Source organism: Onthophagus taurus, chromosome 10, assembly GCF_036711975.1.
Source record: "Onthophagus taurus isolate NC chromosome 10, IU_Otau_3.0, whole genome shotgun sequence".
In the NCBI taxonomy this organism is placed as follows: Eukaryota; Metazoa; Arthropoda; class Insecta; order Coleoptera; family Scarabaeidae; genus Onthophagus; species Onthophagus taurus.
In genome coordinates, this window is record NC_091975.1 from 11,954,444 (window position 1) to 11,979,493 (window position 25,050).

At 27.1% G+C, this 25,050-nt stretch overlaps 1 protein-coding gene across 1 annotated transcript in view; it reads right to left on the reverse strand.

Annotated features, from left to right (window-relative positions):
- LOC111416040 (gamma-tubulin complex component 6) overlaps positions 1 to 25,050 on the reverse strand; it is a 35,849-nt gene that overhangs the window by 9,146 nt on the left and 1,653 nt on the right. Inside the window, exons 3-8 of the mRNA XM_071199388.1 lie at positions 19,790 to 20,264; positions 9,314 to 9,771; positions 7,808 to 9,264; positions 7,339 to 7,421; positions 5,670 to 5,737; positions 2,186 to 3,429 (exon numbers count right to left, since the gene is read on the reverse strand). Of these exons, the coding sequence (XP_071055489.1) occupies positions 2,186 to 3,429; positions 5,670 to 5,737; positions 7,339 to 7,421; positions 7,808 to 9,264; positions 9,314 to 9,771; positions 19,790 to 20,264 (3,785 nt within the window). The remainder of the gene's footprint in view (positions 1 to 2,185; positions 3,430 to 5,669; positions 5,738 to 7,338; positions 7,422 to 7,807; positions 9,265 to 9,313; positions 9,772 to 19,789; positions 20,265 to 25,050) is intronic.

The window sequence follows — 25,050 nt, forward strand, 5'->3', positions numbered from 1 at the left end:
AATAAAAGTTGTAGCAAATTTTATCCTTTACACATTATTATCTAACATTTTAGCTCTTAGATGCATCAATGAAGAGAAATTTTCAAAAATTTCAAAATTGGAAACATTTGTAGTTAGGCAAGTTGGTAATGGAAAAAAAATGGTGATCAAAGTATGATACAGAAAAACTTTTAGAATAAAAGTTGTAGCAAATTTTATCCTTTACACATTATTATCTAACATTTTAGCTCTTAGATGCATCAATGAAGAGAAATTTTCAAAAATTTCAAAATTGGAAACATTTGTAGTTAGGCAAGTTGGTAATGGAAAAAAAATGGTGATCAAAGTATGATACAGAAAAACTTTTAGAATAAAAGTTGTAGCAAATTTTATCCTTTACACATTATTATCTAACATTTTAGCTCTTAGATGCATCAATGAAGAGAAATTTTCAAAAATTTTAAAATTGGAAACATTTGTAGTTAGGCAAGTTGGTAATGGAAAAAAAATGGTGATCAAAGTATGATACAGAAAAACTTTTAGAATAAAAGTTGTAGCAAATTTTATCCTTTACACATTATTATCTAACATTTTTGCTCCTAGATGCATCAATGTAGAGAAATTTTCAAAAATTTGAAAATTGGAAAAATTTGTAGTTAGACAAGTTGGTAATGGAAAAAAAATGGTAATCAAAGTATGATACAGAAAAACTTTTAGAATAAAAGTTGTAGCAAATTCTACACTTTATACATTATTATCTAACAGTTTTGCTCTAAGATGCATCAATGTAGAGAAATTTTTAAAAATTTGAAAATTGGAAAAATTTGTAGTTAGACAAGTTGGTAATGGAAAAAAAATGGTAATCAAAGTATGATACAGAAAAACTTTTAGAATAAAAGTTGTAGCAAATTTTATCCTTTACACATTATTATCTAACATTTTTGCTCCTAGATGCATCAATGTAGAGAAATTTTCAAAAATTTGAAAATTGGAAAAATTTGTAGTTAGACAAGTTGGTAATGGAAAAAAAATGGTAATCAAAGTATGATACAGAAAAACTTTTAGAATAAAAGTTGTAGCAAATTCTACACTTTATACATTATTATCTAACAGTTTTGCTCTAAGATGCATCAATGTAGAGAAATTTTCAAAAATTTGAAAATTGGAAAAATTTGTAGTTAGACAAGTTGGTAATGGAAAAAAAATGTTAATCAAAGTATGATACAGAAAAACTTTTAGAATAAAAGTTGTAGCAAATTTTATCCTTTACACATTATTATCTAACACTTTTGCTCTCAGATGCATCAATGTAGAGAAATATTCAAAAATACGAAAATTGGAAAAATTCGTAGTTTCACAAGTTGCTAATGGGAAAAAAAATAGTAATCAAAGTATGATACAGAAAAACTTTTAGAACAAAAGTTGTAGCAAATTTAACCCTTTACACATTACTATCTAACACTTTTGCTCGCAGATGCATCATTGTAGAGAAATATTCAAAAATATGAAAATTGGAAAAATTTGAAATTCCACAATTGGTTAATGGAAAAAAAAGTAATGCGAGCATGATGCAGAACCATTTTTTTTTAAATTTATGTAACTACGAATTTTTTTAATTTTTAAATATTTCTCTATATTGAAGCATCTGAGAGCAAAAGTGTTTGAGCATAATTTATAAAAGATAAAATTTGCTACAACTTTTATTCTAAAAATTTTTCTGTATCATGCTCGGATTACCCTATTTTTTTTACATTAGCAAATTGCGTAACTACGAATTTTTAAAATTTTTATATTTTTAAATATTTCTCGACATTGATGCATTTGAGAGCAAAAATTTTAGATAATAATGTGTAAAGTGTAAAATTTGTTATAAATTTTATTCTAAAACTTTTCTGTATCATGCTCGTATTACCATTTTTTTTTACATTTATGTAACTATGAATTTTTCCAAATTTTAAATATTTCTCCACATTGAAGCATCTGAGAGCAAAAGTGTTCGAGTATAATTTATAAAAGATATAATTTGCTACAACTTTTATTCTAAAAATTTTTTTGTATCATGCTGGGATTACCGTTTTTTTTTACATTTATGTAACTAAGAAGTTTTCGAATTTTCATATTTCTTTACATTGATGCATTTAACATCAAAAGTGTTAAAGAGCAATGTGTAGATTAAAATAGATTAAACAGAAAAAAAATTACTCACCTGAAACATCTCCTTCAAAACCCACGACACCATATTCAACTTCAACAAAAATTTGAACACCTCATCGTACTTCGCGACGATATCCTTCGGTAACAACACATTTAACGGCCATTTTACTTCATAACTCAGCGACAAACAACTCAGCACGTCGGGGTCGTTCAAATCGAAATTCTTCGGAATATTATTAATCTTAAACGACAAAATCGAGGCAAACTCCCCCTTCGATTTAATCGACGAATCCAACGCGTGTCGAATCAAATTTTGCAAAGTACTCACATTCAACAAATCCGTCGGTTTCGAATCTTTCCCCTTATACAACTTATTAAACAACTCCTCCGTTATATTCCGACTAAACTCGCCATCCAACAAAAAGAAATAACTCCGAAACAATTTCAAATGATCCAAATATTTCAAATTAACAAAAAAGTGGCGTAATAATTCGTTATCGATCAGATTAATTTGAGCTTTTAGCGGAATCGAGACGCTTTTTTCGATTTGTTTTTCCAAGTTGTTTAGATCTGGTGAAGTGGGTGTGGGGTTGAATTGGAATTCGATCGTTGATTTGGAACAAATTGATGTTGAGGGGGTTGAATCGATCGACATCGGTTTGGGAAATTCGAAATTTGGGCTTTTCCAAAATTGGCTAAAAATCGTCTTTGAATCGTTTTGGGCCAAATTTAGCGTTAAATTCCGATCGTTCTTGATTAAATTTATTTCTTTCGTGTTATTATTATTATTTAACACATTTTCGTCGATTTTTTTAAAATTTTCGTTTACGACGTTTAAATTCGATTCGATTTTTGGCTCCCCACAACAATCTTTGTTGTTATTATTGTTCCAAATAAACCCCATTTCGTCCGACATCACCCTCATTTTGTTCTTTAAAGCCGCCTCTTTATTCTCCCTCACCATCTTAATTAACTCATTCTCAACATCGTTATTTATCAAATTCGCATTAATCGAGTCTAACTCCGAACAAATCGATTTATTATTTTCTTTAACCACGTTTTGAGTCAATTTTAACGGAGTTAATTCAATTTTTTTACCCTCACCTTCATTTGGGTTATTCTCATCAAAATCGTTCGAAATAGCCGAATGAAACGACGAATCTGAGTTGCTATCGGTACTTTTAATTTCAACAGTTGAATAAAACGACTCTTGTGGTTTAATCTCGATCGTTTTGGCCCGATTAAGATGCTTTTGTATATTCAAAAGCTTCCTATCAGACTCCTCCATCAACTTATCTTTACAACAAAAGTTGTAGCAAATTTTATGTTTTACACATTACTATCTAACCCTTTTGCTCTTAAATGCATCAATGTAGAGAAATATTCAAAAATATGAAAATTGGAAAAATTCGTAGTTTCACAAGTTGCTAATGGAAAAAAAAATGGTAATCAAAGTATGATACAGAAAAATTTTTAGAACAAAAGTTGTAGTAAATTTAACCATTTACACATTACTATCTAACACTTTTGCTGTCAGATGCATCAATGTAGAGAAATTTTCAAAAATGTGAAAATTGGAAAAAGTCGTAGTTACTCAAGTTGCTTATGGAAAAAAAATTGTAATAAAAGTATGATACAGAAAAACTTTTAGAACAAAAGTTGTAGCAAATTTTACCCTTAACACATTACTATCTAACACTTTTGCTCTCAGATGCATTAATATAGAGAAATATTCAAAAATTAGAAAATTCGAAAAATTCGTAGTTGCACAAGTTGCTAATGGAAAAAAAAATACTGGTTTTTATTTCATTAGCAAATTGTGTATTGTTTTCGATACTTCTGGTGGTTTTTATGACCCTTAGAAACAGTAGTGGCAGCAATTATTACCTCGAAAAAGTACCTGGACGTGATTTATGATAGGCCCTCCTAGCGAACTAGGTACTTCTTGGCACTTCTTTTTTATTCAAAATTATATAAATGATTTTACAAAAAAAAAACAAGTGATAACTAATAATATAAAAATTATTAACGGTATTTAGTTTAGACTTTAAAAATATAAATTTGAAATAAGTTGAAAAAAATTTATACCTTAAAAAAAAAAGAAAAAACACTTAAACAGTATTTAGAGTACCAAATTATTGTTTACATTCGAAAAATACAAATTTTAAATAAATTGTTGTATTTTTATGCAAAGTAATGGTATTTAAGTTTTTAAATGTTATGTTTTTGTAATTTAATGCGGAACTGAACAACTCACGCCACAGTTTGCGATTTGTAAACTACATGTTTACAACTCAGTCTTTGTTCGTTATATGACTGCAATTAAGTTATAAAAATCACCAGAGATATCGGAAACTATAATTACGAATTTTTCTAATTTTCATATTTTTAAATATTTCGCAACATTGATACATCTGAGAGCAAAAGTGTTAGATAATAATGTGTAAAGGGTTAAATTTGCTACAACTTTTGTTCTAAAAGTTTTTCTGTATCATACTTTGATTACCATTTTTTTTCCCATTAGCAACTTGTGAAACTACGATTTTTCCAATTTTCATATTTTTGAATATTTCTCTACATTGATGCATCTAAGAGCAAAAATGTTAGACAGTAATGTGTAAAGGGTAAAATTTGCTACAACTTTTATTCTAAAAGTTTTTCTGTATCATGCTCGGATTATCATTTTTTTCCATTAACCAATTGCGAAATTTCAAATTTTTCCAATTTTCATATTTTTGAATATTTCTCTATATTGATGCATCTGAGAGCAAAAGTGTTAGATAGTAATGTGTAAAGGATAAAATTTGCTACAACTTTTATTCTAAAAGTTTTTCTGTATCATACTTTGATTACCATTTTTTTTCCTATTAGCAACTTGTGAAACTACGAATTTTTCCAATTTTCACATTTTTGAAAATTTGTCTACATTGATGCATCTAAGAGCAAAAGTGTTTGAGAACAAAGTATAAAGTGTAAAATTTGCTACAACTTTTATTCTAAAAGTTTTTCTGTATCATGCTCGGATTACCTTATTTTTTTACATTAGCAAATTGCGTAACTACGAATTTTTAAAATTTTTATATTTTTAAATATTTCTCGACATTGATGCATCTGAGTTCAAAAATTTTAGATAATAATGTGTAAAGTGTAAAATTTGCTATAAATTTTATTCTAAAACTTTTCTGTATCATGCTCGCATTACCATTTTTTTTTACATTTATGTAACTACGAATTTTTCCAATTTTTAAATATTTCTCTACATTGAAGCATCTGAGAGCAAAAGCGTTCGAGTATAATTTATAAAAGGTAAAATTTGCTACAACTTTTATTCTAAAAATTTTTCTGTATCATGCTCGGATTACCCTATTTTTTTACATTAGCGAATTGCGTAACTACGAATTTCTAAAATTTTCATATTTTTAAATATTTCTCGACATTGATGCATCTCAGAGCAAAAATTTTAGATAACAATGTGTAAAGTGTAAAATTTGCTATAAATTTTACTCTAAAACATTTCTGTATCATGCTCGTATTACCATTCTTTTTTACATTTATGTAACTAGGAATTTTTCCAATTTTTAAATATTTCTCTACATTGAAGCATCTGAGAGCAAAAGTGTTCAAGTATAATTTATAAAAGATAAAATTTGCTACAACTTTTATTCTAACAATCTTTCTGTATCATGCTCGGATTACCTTATTTTTTTACATTAGTAAATTGCGTAAATACGAATTTTCAAAATTTTTATATTTTTAAATATTTCTCGACATTGATGCATCTGAGAGCAAAAATTTTAGATAATAATGTGTGAAGTGTAAAATTTGCTATAAATTTTATTCTAAAAACTTTTCTGTATCATGCTCGGATTACCCTATTTTTTCACATTAGCAAATTGCGTAAATACGACTTTTAAAAATTTTTATATTTTTAAATATTTCTCGACATTGATGCATCTGAGAGCAAAAATTTTAGATAATAATATGTAAAGTGTAAAATTTGCTATAAATTTTACTCTAAAACTTTTCTGAATCATGCTCATATTACCATTTTTTTTAACATTTATGTAACTACAAATTTTTCCAATTTTTAAATATTTCTCTACATTGAAGCATCTGAGAGCAAAAGTGTTCGAGTATAATTTATAAAAGATAAAATTTGCTACAACTTTTATATTAAAAGTTTTTCTGTATCATGCTCGGATTATCTTATTTTTTTACATTAGCAAATTGCGTAACTACGAATTTTTAAAATTTTTATATTTTTAAATATTTCTCGATATTGATGCATCTGAGAGCAACAATTTTAGATAATAATGTGTAAAGTGTAAAATTTGCTATAAATTTTATCCTAAAACTTTTCTGTATCATGCTCGTATTACCATTTTTTTTTACATTTATGTAACTACGAATTTTTCCAATTTTTAAATATTTCTCTACATTGAAGCATCTGAGAGCAAAAGTGTTCGAGTATAATTTATAAAAGATACAATTTGCTACAACTTTTATTCTAAAAATTTTTCTGATCATGCTCGGATTACTTTATTTTTTTACATTAGCAAATTGCGTAACTACGAATTTTTTAAATTTTCATATTTTTAAATATTTCTCGACATTGATGCATCTGAGAGCAAAAATTTTAGATAATAATGTGTAAAGTGTAAAATTTGTTATAAATTTTACTCTAAAACTTTTCGGTATCATGCTCGTATTACCATTTTTTTTACATTTATGTAACTACGAATTTTTCCAAATTTTAAATATTTCTCTACATTGAAGCATCTGAGAGCAAAAGCGTTCGAGTATAATTTATAAAAGATAAAATTTGCTACAACTTTTATTCTAAAAGTTTTTCTGTATCATGCTCGGATTACCTTATTTTTTTACATTACCAAATTGCGTAACAACGAATTTTTAAAATTTTTATATTTTTAAATATTTCTCGACATTAATGCATCTGAGAGCAAAAATTTTAGATAATAATGTGTAAAGTGTAAAATTTGCTATAAATTTTACTCTAAAACTTTTCTGTATCATGCTCGTATTACCATTTTTTTTTACATATATGTAACTAGGAATTTTTCCAATTTTTAAATATTTCTCTACATTGAAGCATCTGAGAGCAAAAGCGTTTGAGTATAATTTATAAAAGATAAAATTTGCTACAACTTATATTCTAAAAAATTTTCTGTATCATGCTCGGATTACCTTATTTTTTTACAGTAGCAAATTGCGTAACTACGAATTTTTAAAATTTTTATATTTTTAAATATTTCTCGACATTGATGCATCTGAGTGCAAAAATTTTAGATAATAATGTGTAAAGTGTAAAATTTGCTATAAATTTTATTCTAAAACTTTTCTGTATCATGCTCGGATTACCTAATTTTTTTTACATTTATGTAACTACGAATTTTTCCAAATTTTAAATATTTCTCTACATTGAAGCATCTGAGAGCAAAAGTGTTCCAGTATAATTTATAAAAGATATAATTTGCTACAACTTTTATTCTAAAAATTTTTTTGTATCATGCTCGGATTACCGTTTTTTTTTTACATTTGTGTAACTACGAATTTTTAGAATTTTCATTTTTCTTTACATTGATGCATTTATCATCAAAAGTGTTAAAGAGCAACGTGTAGATTAAAATAGATTAAACAAAAAAAAATTACTCACCTGAAACATCTCCTTCAAAACCCACGACACCATATTCAACTTCAACAAAAATTTGAACACCTCATCGTACTTCGCGACGATATCCTTCGGCAACAACACATTTAACGGCCATTTTACTTCATAACTCAGCGACAAACAACTCAGCACGTCCGGGTCGTTCAAATCGAAATTTTTCGGAATATTATTAATCTTAAACGACAAAATCGAGGCAAACTCCCCCTTCGATTTAATCGACGAATCCAACGCGTGTCGAATCAAATTTTGCAAAGTACTCACATTCAACAAATCCGTCGGTTTCGAATCTTTCCCCTTATACAACTTATTAAACAACTCCTCCGTTATATTCCGACTAAACTCGCCATCCAACAAAAAGAAATAACTCCGAAACAATTTCAAATGATCCAAATATTTCAAATTAACAAAAAAGTGGCGTAATAATTCGTTATCGATCAGATTAATTTGAGCTTTTAGCGGAATCGAGACGCTTTTTTCGATTTGTTTTTCCAAGTTGTTTAGATCTGGTGAAGTGGGTGTGGGGTTGAATTGGAATTCGATCGTTGATTTGGAACAAATTGATGTTGAGGGGGTTGAATCGATCGACATCGGTTTGGGAAATTCGAAATTTGGGCTTTTCCAAAATTGGCTAAAAATCGTTTTTGAATCGTTTTGGGCCAAATTTAGCGTTAAATTCCGATCGTTCTTGATTAAATTTATTTCTTTCGTGTTATTATTATTATTTAACACATTTTCGTCGATTTTTTTAAAATTTTCGTTTACGACGTTTAAATTCGATTCGATTTTTGGCTCCCCACAACAATCTTTGTTGTTATTATTATTCCAAATAAACCCCATTTCGTCCGACATGACCCTCATTTTATTCTTTAAAGCCGCCTCTTTATTCTCCCTCACCATCTTAATTAACTCATTCTCAACCTCGTTATTTATCAAATTCGCATTAATCGAGTCTAACTCCGAACAAATCGATTTGTTATTTTCTTTAACCACGTTTTGAGTCAATTTTAACGGAGTTAATTCAATTTTTTTACCCTCACCTTCATTCGGGTTATTCTCATCAAAATCGTTCGAAATAGCCGAATGGAACGACGAATCAGAGTTGCTATCACTTTTAATTTCAACAGTCGAATAAAACGACTCTTGTGGTTTAATCTCAATCATTTTGCCCCGATTAAGATGCCTCTGTATATCCAAAAGCTTCCTATCCGACTCCTCCATCAACTTATCATAATAATTAACCAACTTTTTCGCCTCCTCCTCCACAACCTGCTTCCTCAAACAATAAAGCTTCAAATTCGCCCTTTTAACCTCCAACTCTTTCAACATCCCCCTCGTAATCGCCTCCTTTTTATCTAAAAGCGCTTTGTCATAATCAGCTTTAAGAATCGCGACATTTCTTCGTTTCTCCTCCAACAACCGATTCGCCACCTCTAATTTCTCCACTAAAAACCACCTCAATTAAAAAAATCCCCCAAAACAGAATCAACTCACTCTCTAATCTTTTAATCGCCTCCGCCCGCTTTTTAACAACCAAATCGGCAATAATCGCGTCATCCTCCTCAATTTTCAACAAATACTCTTTAATACAAAACTTCGAGCCACATTTCAAAATCGACTCGTATTTATAACAAATTACGTTTTCTTCCAACTCCGAGATTTCCCCCCAACTTAAACAACACCTCAATAAAGCTCGTTTTTGTGCCACTAAATTAATACAAAGTGGGTTCTTTGGGGCGCAAATTTTTAATAAATTCATAACTTTGCCGCAATATAAAACATCTTTAGCTAAATCGATTAAAAAATCGGGGACTTTTTCCTCTTTTATTACGAAACATTTCGTCCAATATGATCGGGAAATTGGTTTTAATGATTTTCGCGAATTTGCGATGAAAAATTCGTCGTGGGGGTCGTTTAAAATTCCGTCGAATATCCATTGTTGTAAAAAGCGGCTTTAAAAGAAATTGGTGTTAATGGGGTTTAGGATTGATTGGGTGACCCTTTAATGCACAAATTTTGGGAAAAAATTTCTCAAATTTTTAAATATTTCTCGATATTGATGCATCTGAGAGCAAAAGTGTTAGATAATAATGTGTAAAGGATAAAATTTGCTACAACTTTTATTCTAAAAAATTTTCTGTATCATATTTTGATTACCATTCTTTTTCCATGAGTAACTTTAGTAACTACGACTATTTGGAATTTTCAAATTTTTGAATTTTTCTCTACATTGATGTATCCGAGAGCAAAAATGTTCGATAATAATGTGTAAAGGGTAAAATTTGCTACAACTTTTGTTCTAAACATTTTTCTGTATCATACTTTGATTACCGTTTTTTTCCATGAGCAACTTGAGTAACTACGACTTTTTGGAATTTTCAAATTTTTGAATTTTTCTCTACATTGATGCATCTGTGAGCAAAAATGTTCGAGAATAATGTGTAAAGGATAAAATTTGCTACAACTTTTATTCTAAAAATTTTTCTGTATCATACTTTGATTACCGTTTTTTTTTTCCATGGGCAACTCGAGTAACTACGACTTTTTGGAATTTTCAAATTTTTGAATTTTTCTCTACATTGATGCATCTAAGAGCAAAAGTGTTAGATAGTAATGTGTAAAGGGTAAAATTTGCTACAACTTTTATTCTAAAAGTTTTTCTGTATCATACTTTGATTACCATTATTTTTCCATAAGCAACTTTAGTAACTACGACTTTTTGGAATTTTCAAATTTTTTAATTTTTCTCTACATTGATGCATCTGAGAGCAAAAATGTTCGAGAATAATGTGTAAAGGATAAAATTTGCTACAACTTTTATTCTAAAAATTTTACTGTATCATACTTTGATTACCGTTTTTTTTTTCATGGGCAACTCGAGTAACTACGACTTTTTGGAATTTTCAAATTTTTGAATTTTTCTCTACATTGATGCATCTAAGAGCAAAAGTGTTAGATAGTAATGTGTAAAGGGTAAAATTTGCTACAACTTTTATTCTAAAAGTTTTTCTGTATCATACTTTGATTACCATTATTTTTCCATAAGCAACTTTAGTAACTACGACTTTTTGGAATTTTCAAATTTTTTAATTTTTCTCTACATTGATGCATCTGAGAGCAAAAATGTTCGAGAATAATGTGTAAAGGATAAAATTTGCTACAACTTTTATTCTAAAAATTTTTCTGTATCATACTTTGATTACCGTTTTTCTTTCCATGGGCAACTCGAGTAACTACGACTTTTTGGAATTTTCAAATTTTTGAATTTTTCTCTACATTGATGCATCTAAGAGCAAAAGTGTTAGATAGTAATGTGTAAAGGGTAAAATTTGCTACAACTTTTATTCTAAAAGTTTTTCTGTATCATACTTTGATTACCATTTTTTTTTCCATTAGCAAATTGCCTAACTACAAATTTTTCCAATTTTCATATTTTTGAAAATTTCTCTACATTGATGCATCTAAGAGCAAAACTGTTGGATAATAATGTGTAAAGGATAAAATTTGCTACAACTTTTATTCTAAAAGTTTTTCTGTATCATACTTTGATTACCATTTTTTTTCCATTAGCAATTTGTGTAACTACAAATTTTTCCAATATTCACATTTTTAAATATTTCTCTACATTGATGCATCTAAGAGCAAAAGTGTTAGATTGTAATGCGTAAAGGGTTAAATTTGCTACAACTTTTATTCTAAAAATTTTTCTGTATCATACTTTGATTACCGTTTTTTTTCCATGGGCAACTCGAGTAACTACGACTTTTTGGAATTTTCAAATTTTTGAATTTTTCTCTACATTGATGCATTTGAGAGCAAAACTGTTAGATAGTAATGTGTAAAGGATAAAATTAGCTACAACTTTTATTCTAAAAATTTTTCGGTATCATACTTTGATTACCATTTTTTTTCCATGAGCAACTTTAGTAACTACGACTTTTTGGAATTTTTAAATTTTTGAATCTTTCTCTACATTGATGCATCTGTGAGCAAAAATGTTCGAGAATAATGTGTAAAGGATAAAATTTGCTACAACTTTTATTCTAAAAATTTTTCTGTATCATACTTTGATTACCGTTTTTTTTTTCCATGGGCAACTCGAGTAACTACGACTTTTTGGAATTTTCAAATTTTTGAATTTTTCTCTACATTGATGCATCTAAGAGCAAAAGTGTTAGATAGTAATGTGTAAAGGGTAAAATTTGCTACAACTTTTATTCTAAAAGTTTTTCTGTATCATACTTTGATTACCATTATTTTTCCATAAGCAACTTTAGTAACTACGACTTTTTGGAATTTTCAAATTTTTTAATTTTTCTCTACATTGATGCATCTGAGAGCAAAAATGTTCGAGAATAATGTGTAAAGGATAAAATTTGCTACAACTTTTATTCTAAAAATTTTACTGTATCATACTTTGATTACCGTTTTTTTTTTCATGGGCAACTCGAGTAACTACGACTTTTTGGAATTTTCAAATTTTTGAATTTTTCTCTACATTGATGCATCTAAGAGCAAAAGTGTTAGATAGTAATGTGTAAAGGGTAAAATTTGCTACAACTTTTATTCTAAAAGTTTTTCTGTATCATACTTTGATTACCATTATTTTTCCATAAGCAACTTTAGTAACTACGACTTTTTGGAATTTTCAAATTTTTTAATTTTTCTCTACATTGATGCATCTGAGAGCAAAAATGTTCGAGAATAATGTGTAAAGGATAAAATTTGCTACAACTTTTATTCTAAAAATTTTTCTGTATCATACTTTGATTACCGTTTTTCTTTCCATGGGCAACTCGAGTAACTACGACTTTTTGGAATTTTCAAATTTTTGAATTTTTCTCTACATTGATGCATCTAAGAGCAAAAGTGTTAGATAGTAATGTGTAAAGGGTAAAATTTGCTACAACTTTTATTCTAAAAGTTTTTCTGTATCATACTTTGATTACCATTTTTTTTTCCATTAGCAAATTGCCTAACTACAAATTTTTCCAATTTTCATATTTTTGAAAATTTCTCTACATTGATGCATCTAAGAGCAAAACTGTTGGATAATAATGTGTAAAGGATAAAATTTGCTACAACTTTTATTCTAAAAGTTTTTCTGTATCATACTTTGATTACCATTTTTTTTCCATTAGCAATTTGTGTAACTACAAATTTTTCCAATATTCACATTTTTAAATATTTCTCTACATTGATGCATCTAAGAGCAAAAGTGTTAGATTGTAATGCGTAAAGGGTTAAATTTGCTACAACTTTTATTCTAAAAATTTTTCTGTATCATACTTTGATTACCGTTTTTTTTCCATGGGCAACTCGAGTAACTACGACTTTTTGGAATTTTCAAATTTTTGAATTTTTCTCTACATTGATGCATTTGAGAGCAAAACTGTTAGATAGTAATGTGTAAAGGATAAAATTAGCTACAACTTTTATTCTAAAAATTTTTCGGTATCATACTTTGATTACCATTTTTTTTCCATGAGCAACTTTAGTAACTACGACTTTTTGGAATTTTTAAATTTTTGAATCTTTCTCTACATTGATGCATTTGAGAGCAAAAGTGTTAGATAATAATGTGTAAAGAATAAAATTTGCTACAACTTTTGTTCTAAAAATGTTTCTGTATCATACTTTGATTACCATTTTTTTCCATGAGCAACTTTAGTAACTACGACTTTTTGGAATTTTCAAATTTTTGAATTTTTCTCTACATTGATGCATCTGAGAGCAAAAATGTTCGAGAATAATGTGTAAAGGATAAAATTTGCTACAACTTTTATTCTAAAAGTTTCTCTGTATCATACTTTGATTACCGTTTTTTTTTCATGAGCAACTTGGGTAACTACGAATTTTTCCAATTTCAAATTTTTAAATATTTCTCTATATTGATGCATCTAAGAACAAAACTGTTAGATAGTAATTTGTAAAGGGTAAAATTTGCTACAACTTTTGTTCTAAAAGTATTTCCGTATCATACTTTGATTATCATTTTTTTTCCATGAGCAACTTGTAGAACTACGAATTTTTCCAATGTTCATATTCTTGCATATTTCTCTACATTGATGCATCTGAGAACAAAACTGTTAGATCGTAATGTGTAAAAGGTAAAATTGGCTACAACTTTTATTATAAAAGTTTTTTTGTATGATACTTTGATTACCATTTTTTTTTCATGAGCAACTTGTGTAACTACGAATTTTTCCAATTTTCAAATTTTTAAATATTTCTGGATATTGATGCATCTGAGACCAAAACTGTTAGTTAATAATGTGTACAAGATAAAATTTGCTACAACTTTTGTTCTAAAAGTACCGTATTTTCTCGAATCTAATCCGCACCCTTTTTACAAATTTTATATGCTCTCAAATCAAATGCGGATTACAATCGAGTGCGGATTAGATTCGCAGTCGTATAGTTGCGATTTGGAAAATAGTAAAATAAAGTCGCATTATAACAATAACACTGTTAAGGGTTTTAGAACGATATTTACATTTTTATGTACCATTTTCTGCCCATATTACGTCATCTTCGGATCTGTCCAAAGCATTGGTTATACAAAACTTCTTAAATGATGTTATGATATTGTTTTCAGGGATCGTTTTCCATGTGTGTTCCTGGTCTACGACTCCATACTTGTTTTAACCATTCCATCATAAGCTTTTCTATTATCCATCCTTTTTGTTGTGCCCTAACTAAGACGTCAATCGGGAAGTCTTTCGGATTTCAGAATGTTTTTTTCCTCAATATTAGTAATAACAGCAATTTTTTCCTATCACTTGTTACTGCTAGCATCAATGTTATGCGCAATTTTTCGCAACCACTCGTTTCTAAGGAAATTTCCCACACACCTCTTCTTTCCAGTGTGTAATTAACACTGTTAAGGGTTTTAGAACGATATGTACATTTTTATGTATCATTTTCTGCCCATATTACGTCATCTTCGGATCTGTCCAAAGCATTGGTTATACAAAACTTCTTAAATGATGTTATAATATTGTTTTCAGGGATCGTTTTCCATGTGTGTTCCTGGTCTACGACTCCATACTTGTCTTAACCATTCCATCATAAGCTTTTCTATTATCCATCCTTTTTGTTGTGCCCTAACTAAGACGTCATTCGGGAAGTCTTTCGGATTTCAGAATGGTTTTTTTTCTCAATATTAGTAATGACAGCAATTTTTCCCTATCACTTGTTACTGCTAGCATCAATGTTATGCGCAATTTTTCGCAACCACTCGTTTCTAAGGAAATTTCCCACACACCTCTTCTTTTCAGTGTGTAATTGGGAGACATATCCAGATATACTGCCATTTCGTCGGCATTCACAGTTTGAGATAAATTGAAATTTTTTTGAAAATCATTAGGAGCTTTTGGGAAATTGTTTGTCCAACCTTTGCTAGTATTAAAAATTTTTTAGTCTCTCCTTCTTTGACCCGGTAAATTTTTTGCACGATGCCTCACAATCTGCAATAGCTGCCTTGTCTTTCCGCAACAGCCGCAACGTTACTCTCATTAAGGGCAAAAATTGTACCAGCTTTTCGATTTCTTTCTTTTAATGCTAACTTAATAACATCTCTTTAAACTTCGCTGTATAGAAGAACCTCTTCGATTTTTGCTACTTTTTTTCCATAATTACGCTGTTATATGTATAATTAAACACACACCACGTTCGAGCTACTACGAGGGCGGTAAATGAACTGAATTCGTGCAAGGCATTACTATTTATTTTTAAAATTATATTTATTTTCCAATTTTTTCTGGCTTGGTAAATTTAAAGTTTAGTCCAATAAAAACTCGTCGTAAACAAGGTTTCTTTAGGTGCATCAGCGTCAGTCAACGGAAAAAATATATCGCATCGTTTTGGTGTTGTCGAATTGCTCAGAGAAAGATGCGGATTACATTCGCAAACTAAATTTTTTTCCACTATGCATTTTTAAAATTGGGGTGCGGATTAGATACGAGTGCGGATAAGATTCGAGAAAATACGGTATTTCTGTATCACACTTTGACTACCATTTTTTTTCCATGAGCAACTTGAGTAACTAGGAATTTATCCATTTTTTATATTTTTGAATTTTTCTCTACATTGATGCATCTGAGAGCAAAAGTGTTAGAGAGTTTTTTCTTCTAGCTCATAAGATTCGTAGCATTATTTCTCTGCAGGAATTTTATTGATTTGTATACACTCCTATCGTACGCTCAAATCTAAGCTTTATTTTTTTTTTAAACTAAGCCTCAGAGTCAAAAATTAAAAAATATAGTGTTAGCTGTTTCGACATCTAGCGCCATCTACATATATTACCCCAATAAGTCGAACCAACCGGGGCAACTTGAGCAGTTGGGTTGTAAAGATAGACGTGTTAAATCATGCCACGCGACGCAACGATGTTTTTTCCGCTTTGTATTTTAACAGTATTATTGACAGCGGATAAAATGTATCAAATTAAACGTGAATGACTTTTATATCTTAAAAACCTAACAATAGGGTCAATCAATTTTAAAAAACTTTCGAATAAGTCAATAAAAAAAAATACTTAACGGCCCTATTTTCATATTTTTGAATATTTCTCTACATTGATGCATTTGAGAGCAAAAGTGTTAGATAATAATGTATAAAGGGTAAAATTTGCTGCAACTTTTATTCTAAAAGTTTTTCTGTATCACACTTTGATTACCATTTTTTTCCATAAGCAACTTTAGTAACTACGACTATTTGGAATTTTCAAATTTTTGAATTTTTCTCTACATTGATGCATTTGAGAGCAAAAATGTTCGAGAATAATGTGTAAAGGATAAAATTTGCTATAACTTTTATTCTAAAACTATTTCCGTATCATACTTTGATTACCATTTTTTTTCCATGAGCAACTTGAGTAACTACGACTTTTTGGAATTTTTAAATTTTTGAATTTTTCTCTACATTGATGCATCTAGGAGCAAAAGTGTTAGATAGTAATGTGTAAAAAAATTTGCTACAACTTTTGCTCTAAAAGTTTTTCTGTATCATGCTCGGATTACCGTTTTTTTTCCATTTGAGTAACTACAAATTCTTCCAATTTTCATATTTTTGAATATTTCTCTACATTGATGCATCTGATAGAAACGTAGACACTAATAACAAAATAGAGAGATAGAAAGAGCCAGAAAAGGAGCAACCAACTAAAATTGCAAAAACTAATCAAAATCCGGAAAAATGTCAGATCCAACAAAGCTAGGACAGAACCCAGCAATAAGCTAGAAACGCAGAATCTTATCAAAAACTAGGGAGACAAAAAGGGGCAGACCGGAAAGAAAAAAACCCAAAGAAGCTACAAAGACAGAACTCAGCAATAAGCTAGAAATATAGAAACTAATCACAAACTTGAGAAACAAAAAGAACCAGACAAGAAAGAATTTGAAACATTCATCTTTAATAAATCATATCTCAAAAACGAATTGAGATATCGCGATGAAATAAGAAGCATCTCAAAGCTAATTTAATTAATATTAAAGAAATCAAGCGTTAATTCTTTGATTTTAAAAATTTTGGAGTTATGATTTTTTTGAAAATTAACTATTTTAATAAAATTATCTAAAAAAGCTTTTTTCTCAAAATTTTTTTATATAAAATTTTGAAACAACATACAGATTTCGAAAGAAGGCATCTTCAGCTTCAATTTGAGACATAAATCGCTTCTTCATTATCATAAATAAAAAAATCATGATTTTTTGAAAATTAACTATTTTAATAAAATTATCTAAAAGAGCTTTTTTCTCAAAATTTTTTTATATAAAATTTTTAAACAACATACAGATTTCGAAAGAAGACATCTTCAGCTTCAATTTGAACCATAAATCGCTTCTTCATTATCATAAATAAAAAGGTTATGATTTTTTTAAAATTAACTATTTTAATAAAATTATCTAAAAAAGCTTTTTTCTCAAAATTTTTTTATATAAAATTTTGAAACAACATACAGATTTCGAAAGAAGGCATCTTCAGCTTCAATTTGAGACATAAATCGCTTCTTCATTATCATAAATAAAAAAATTATGATTTTTTGAAAATTAACTATTTTAATAAAATTATCTAAAAGAGCTTTTTTCTCAAAATTTTTTTATATAAAATTTTTAAACAACATACAGATTTCGAAAAAAGACATCTTCAGCTTCAATTTGAACCATAAATCGCTTCTTCATTATCATAAATAAAAAGGTTATGATTTTTTTAAAATTAACTATTTTAATAAAATTATCTAAAAAAGCTTTTTTCTCAAAATTTTTTATATAAAATTTTGAAACAACATACAGATTTCGAAAGAAGGCATCTTCAGCTTCAATTTGAGCCATAAATCGCTTCTTCATTATCATAAATAAAAAAGTTATGATTTTTTGAAAATTAACTATTTTAATAAAATTATCTAAAATAGCTTTTTTCTCAAAATTTTTTATATAAAATTTTGAAACAACATACAGATTTCGAAAGAAGACATCTTCAGCTTCAATTTGAGCCATAAATCGCTTCTTCATTATCATAAATAAAAAAGTTATGATTTTTTGAAAATTAACTATTTTAATAAAATTATCTAAAAAAACTTTTTTCTCAAAATTTATTTATATAAAATTTTTAAACAACATACAGATTTCGAAAGAAGACATCTTCAGCTTCAATTTGAGCCATAAATCGCTTCTTCGTTATAATAAATAAAAAAGTTATGATTTTTTGAAAATTAACTATTTTAATAAAATTATCTAAAAAAGCTTTTTTCTCAAAATTTATTTATATAAAATTTTTAAACAACATACAGATTTCGAAAGAATACATCTTCAGCTTCAATTTGAGCCATAAATCGCTTCTTCATTATCATAAATAAAAAAGTTATGATTTTTTGAAAATTAACTATTTTAATAAAATTATCTAAAAAAGCTTTTTTCTCAGTTTTTTTATATAAAATTTTTAAACAACATACAGATTTCGAAAGAAGACATCTTCAGCTTCAATTTGAGCCATAAATCGCTTCTTCATTATCATAAATAAAAAAAGTTATGATTTTTTTAAAATTAACTATTTTAATAATCTTATCTAAAAAAGCTTTTTTCTCAAAATTTTTTTATATAAAATTTTGAAACAACATACTGATTTCGAAAGAAGACATCTTCAGCTTCAATTTGAGCCATAAATCGCTTCTTCATTATCATAAATAAAAAAGTTATGATTTTTTGAAAATTAACTATTTTAATAAAATTATGTAAAAAAGCTTTTTTTCTCAAAATTTTTTTATATAAAATTTTTAAACAACATACAGATTTCGAAAGAAGACATCTTCAGCTTCAATTTGAGCCATAAATCGCTTCTTCATTATCATAAATAAAAAAGTTATGATTTTTTGAAAATTAACTATTTTAATAAAATTATCTAAAAAAACTTTTTTCTCAAAATTTTTTTATATAAAATTGTTAAACAACATACAGATTTCGAAAGAAGACATCTTCAGCTTCAATTTGAGCCATAAATCGCTTCTTCATTATCATAAATAAAAAAGTTATGATTTTTTGAAAATTAACTATTTTAATAAAATTATCTAAAAAAGCTTTTTTCTCAAAATTTTTTTATATAAAATTGTTAAACAACATACAGATTTCGAAAGAAGACATCTTCAGCTTCAATTTGAGCCATAAATCGCTTCTTCACTATCATAAATAAGAAAGTTATGATTTTTTGAAAATTTGACATCTTCTGAAAACGAGGTTAAACAAAAAAAATTTTTTCTCATAAACGGTTTGTCCGATACAAACAAAACTTTTTCCACTTATAAAAGAATGTTTGAGGTTAGTTTATACCAAATTTTAACATTCCAGGTTGAACGGTTTCTTTTTTATAAAAATTCCGAAAGAGGAAGAGCGATAAATATTCAATAAATTTTGATGAAATAAAACTTTGTGCATTAAAGGGTTAAATTATTAAATAACAACAAAAATTACTTACCCAAAATAAACTTGAACGCAAGTAGAGAAGCTCGAACACAAAAGCATCCCAATTTCCTTAACTGGAAAATCGCTCAATCGCTCGTACAAATCGTTTAATAAATCAACAGCACTCGGTAATCCCCCATTTTTAGACCTATCAATCCGACAAATCGAAATAAGATTTTTCAGGTGCTCATAAAGCGGCTTCATGTGATTAGAAACACACAATAAACCCATCTTTTCACTGATAGTAAACGTCGCGACTCGATAAAACGACAAATACTCTTGCAAACTGTTGCAAAAAGCCTTCAAAACGAACCCTTTCATATCCATTTGGCAAAAATTGTTCAAAACGCGGTAAAAGGTGCCGCAAAAAATCAAATCTTTCGAGTAATCTTCCAAAGCCTCGCGAGATACCCCATCAATCGTTACGTTTTTGATCAAAAACATCTCGTTATTTTCGTTTAAATCGAACGAATCCGATGAGGTTCCAACTAAAATACAAAAATATTAAATTAATAATAATTAAAAATATTTTAGATTTTATAAAATTTAAAAAACACGAAAAATAATAAGATTTTCGTAAAGATCGGAAAATTCTAACCTAATTTGATATATCACGTTCCATATCTATCATAAAATTCACTTAAAAAAGCATAAATGACACAAATAATTAGTGTTTTGTTTTCGGCCATCTTGGTTTTTAAAAACAAAGATATCTCGGGTGTTGTAGCACATAGATAGATCGAGTTTGGACTCATTTTACGCGATTTTTAATTATCTAGCGTAATTTAATAACAATTTAATTGTTTGTAACAATTTAATTGTTTGTAACAATTTAATTGTTATAAAATGACGTTTTTCGAAAAAAATTTTTTAATAAAAGCTTTTAATAATTTCATTTGGAACAAATTTTGTTTAAAAAATTTTTTGATTCGATCAATAATTAGGAAGATAACCTCAAAAAACGATTTTTTATACCAGTGTGGAGCTCCATCTGGTGGAGATATCGCAAAATTTTATTAAAACGAATCATTTTAAATTATATTCTAAACAGATATTATTCGAAACATTTTTCGATTAAAACAATTTTATGACAAAATTGACCTTAATTTAAAATGAGTCATTTCCGATCATTTTGATTTAATTGTTATAAATGATGCTTTTCGAAAAAATTGTTTTAATAAAAGCTTTTAATAATTTCATTTGGAACAAATTTTGTTTAAAAAATTTTTTGATTCGATCAATAATTAGAAAGATAACCTCAAAAAACGATTTTTTATACCAGTGTGGAGCCCCATCTGGTGGAGATATCGCAAAATTATATTAAAACAAATCATTTTAAATAATATTCTATACAGATATTATTCGAAACATTTTTTGATTAAAACAATTTTATGACACAATTTATAATGAGTCATTTCGGATCATTTTGATTTAATTGTTATAAATGTTACTTTTCGAAAAAATTGTTTTAATAAAAGGTTTTAATAATTTCATTTGGAACAAATTTTGTTTAAAAAATTTTTTGATTCGATCAATAATTAGAAAGATAACCTCAAAAAACGATTTTTTATACCAGTGTGGAGACCCATCTGGTGGAGATATCGCAAAATTTTATTAAAACAAATCGTTTTAAATTATATTTTAAACAGATATTATCCGAAACATTTTTCGATTAAAACAATTTTACGACACAATTTAAAATGAGTCATTTCGGATCATTTTGATTTAATTGTTATAAATGATGTTTTTCAAAAAAATTGTTTTAATAAAAGCTTTTAATAATTTCATTTGGAACAAATTTTGTTTAAAAAATTTTTTGATTCGATCAATAATTAGAAAGATAACCTCAAAAAACGATTTTTTATACCAGTGTGGAGACCCATCTGGTGGAGATATCGCAAAATTTTATTAAAACAAATCATTTTAAATTATAATATAAACCGATATTATACGAAACATTTTTCGATTAAAACAATTTTATGACACAATTTAAAATGAGTCATTTCGGATCATTTTGATTTAATTGTTATAAATGACGTTTTTCGAAAAAATTGTTTTAATAAAAGCTTTTAATAATTTCATTTGGAACAAATTTTGTTTAAAAAATTTTTTGATTCGATCAATAATTAGAGAGATAACCTCAAAAAACGATTTTTTATACCAGCGTGGAGACCCATCTGGTGGAGATATCGCAAAATTTTATTAAAACAAATCATCTTAAATTATAATATAAACAGATATTATACGAAACATTTTTCGATTAAAACAATTTTATGACACAATTTAAAATGAGTCATTTCGGATCATTTTGAGTTAATTGTTATAAATGATGTTTTTCGAAAAAATTGTTTTAATAAAAGCTTTTAATAATTTCATTTGGAATAAATTTTGTTTAAAAAATTTTTTGATTCGATCAATAATTAGAAAGATAACCTCAAAAAACGATTTTTTTATACCAGTGTGGAGCCCCATCTGGTGGAGATATCGCAAAATTTTATTATAACGAATCATTTTAAATTATATTCTAAACAGATATTATTCGAAACATTTTTTGATTAAAACAATTTTATAACACAATTTAAAATGAGTCATTTCGGATCATTTTGAGTTAATTGTTATAAATGAAGTTTTTCGAAAAAATTGTTTTAATAAAAGCTTTTAATAATATCATTTGGAACAAATTTTGTTTAAAAATTTTTTTGATTCGATCAATAATTAGGAAGATAACCTCAAAAAACGATTTTTTATACCAGTGTGGAGCCTCATCTGTTGGAGATATCGCAAAATTTTATTAAAACAAATCATTTTAAATAATATTCTAAACAGATATTATTCGAAACATTTTTTGATTAAAACAATTTTATGACACAATTTAAAATGAGTCATTTCGGATCATTTTGAGTTAATTGTTATAAATGAAGTTTTTCAAAAAAATTGTTTTAATAAAAGCTTTTTATAATTTCATTTGGAACAAATTTAGTTTAAAAAATTTTTTGATTCGATCAATAATTAGGAAGATAACCTCAAAAAACGATTTTTTTATACCAGTGTGGAGCCCCATCTGGTGGAGATATCGCAAAATTTTATTAAAACAAATCATTTTAAATAATATTCTAAACAGATATTATTCGAAACATTTTTTGATTAAAACAATTATTTTGTGACACAATTTAAAATGAGTCATTTCGGATCATTTTGAGTTAATTGTTATAAATGAAGTTTTTCAAAACAATTGTTTTAATAAAAGCTTTTTATAATTTCATTTGGAACAAATTTAGTTTAAAAAATTTTTTGATTCGATCAATAATTAGGAAGATAACCTCAAAAAACGATTTTTTTATACCAGTGTGGAGCCCCATCTGGTGGAGATATCGCAAAATTTTATTAAAACAAATCATTTTAAATTATATTTTAAACAGATATTATACGAAACATTTTTCGATTAAAACAATTTTATGACACAATTTAAAATGAGTCATTTCGAATCATTTTGAGTTAATTATAATAAATGACGTTTTTCGAAAAAATTGTTTTAATAAAAGCTTTTAATAATTTCATTTGGAACAAATTTTGTTTAAAAATTTTTTTGATTCGATCAATAATTAGAAAGATAATCTCAAAAAAAATTTTTTATACCAGTGTGGAGCCCCATCTGGTGGAGATATCGCAAAATTTTATTAAAACAAATCATTTTAATTTATATTTTAAACAGATATTATACGAAACATTTTTCGATTAAAACAATTTTATGACACAATTTAAAATGAATCATTTCGGATCATTTTGATTTAATTGTAATAAATGATGTTTTTCGAAAAAATTGTTTTGATAAAAGCTTTTAATAATTTCATTTGGAACAAATTTTGTTTAAAAATTTTTTTGATTCGATCAATAATTAGAAACATAACCTCAAAAAACGATTTTTTATACCAGTGTGGAACCCCATATGGTGGAGATATCGCAAAATTTTATTAAAACAAATCATTTTTAATTATATTTTAAACAGATATTATACGAAACATTTTTCGATTAAAACAATTTTATGACACAATTTAAAATGAGTCATTTCGGATCATTTTGAGTTAATTGTCATAAATGATGTTTTTCGAAAAAATTGTTTTAATAAAAGCTTTTAATAATTTCATTTGGAACAAATTTTGTTTAAAAAATTTTTTGATTCGATCAATAATTAGAAAGATAACCTCAAAAAACGATTTTTTATACCACTGTAGAGCCCCATCTGGTGGAGATATCGCAAAAATTTATTAAAACAAATCATTTTAAATTATATTCTAAACAGATATTATTCGAAACATTTTTCGACTAAAACAATTTTATGACACAATTTAAAATGAGTCATTTCGGATCATTTTGAGTTAATTGTTATAAATGATGTTTTTCGAAAAAATTGTTTTAATAAAAGCTTTTAATAATTTCATTTGGAACAAATTTTATTTAAAAAAATTTGTGATTCGATCAATAATTAGGAAGATAATCTCAAAAAACGATTTTTTATACCAGTGTGGAGCCCCATCTGGTAGAGATATCGCAAAATTTTATTAAAACAAATCATTTCAAATGATATTCTAAACAGATATTATCCGAAACATTTTTCGATTAAAACAATTTTATGACACAATTTAAAATGAGTCGTTTCGGATCATTTTGATTTAATTGTTATAAATGATGTTTTTCGAAAAAATTGTTTTAATAAAAGCTTTTAATAATTTCATTTGGAACAAATTTTATTTAAAAAAATTTTTGATTCGATCAATAATTAGGAAGATAACCTCAAAAAACGATTTTTTATACCAGTGTGGAGCCCCATCTGGTGGAGATATCGCAAAATTTTATTAAAACGAATCGTTTTAAATGATATTCTAAACAGATATTATTCGAAACATTTTTTGATTAAAACAATTTTATGGCACAATTTAAAATGAGTCATTTCGAATCATTTTGATTTAATTGTAATAAATGACGTTTTTCGAAAAAATTGTTTTAATAAAAGCTTTTAATAATTTCATTTGGAACAAGTTTTGTTTAAAAATTTTTTTGATTCGATCAATAATTAGGAAGATAACCTCAAAAAACGATTATTTATACCAGTGTGGAGCCCCATCTGGTGGAGATATCGCAAAATTTTATTAAAACAAATCATTTTAAATTATATTCTAAACAGATATTGTTCGAAACATTTTTCGATTAAAACAATTTTATGACACAATTTAAAATGAGTCATTTCGGATCATTTTGAGTTAATTGTTATAAATG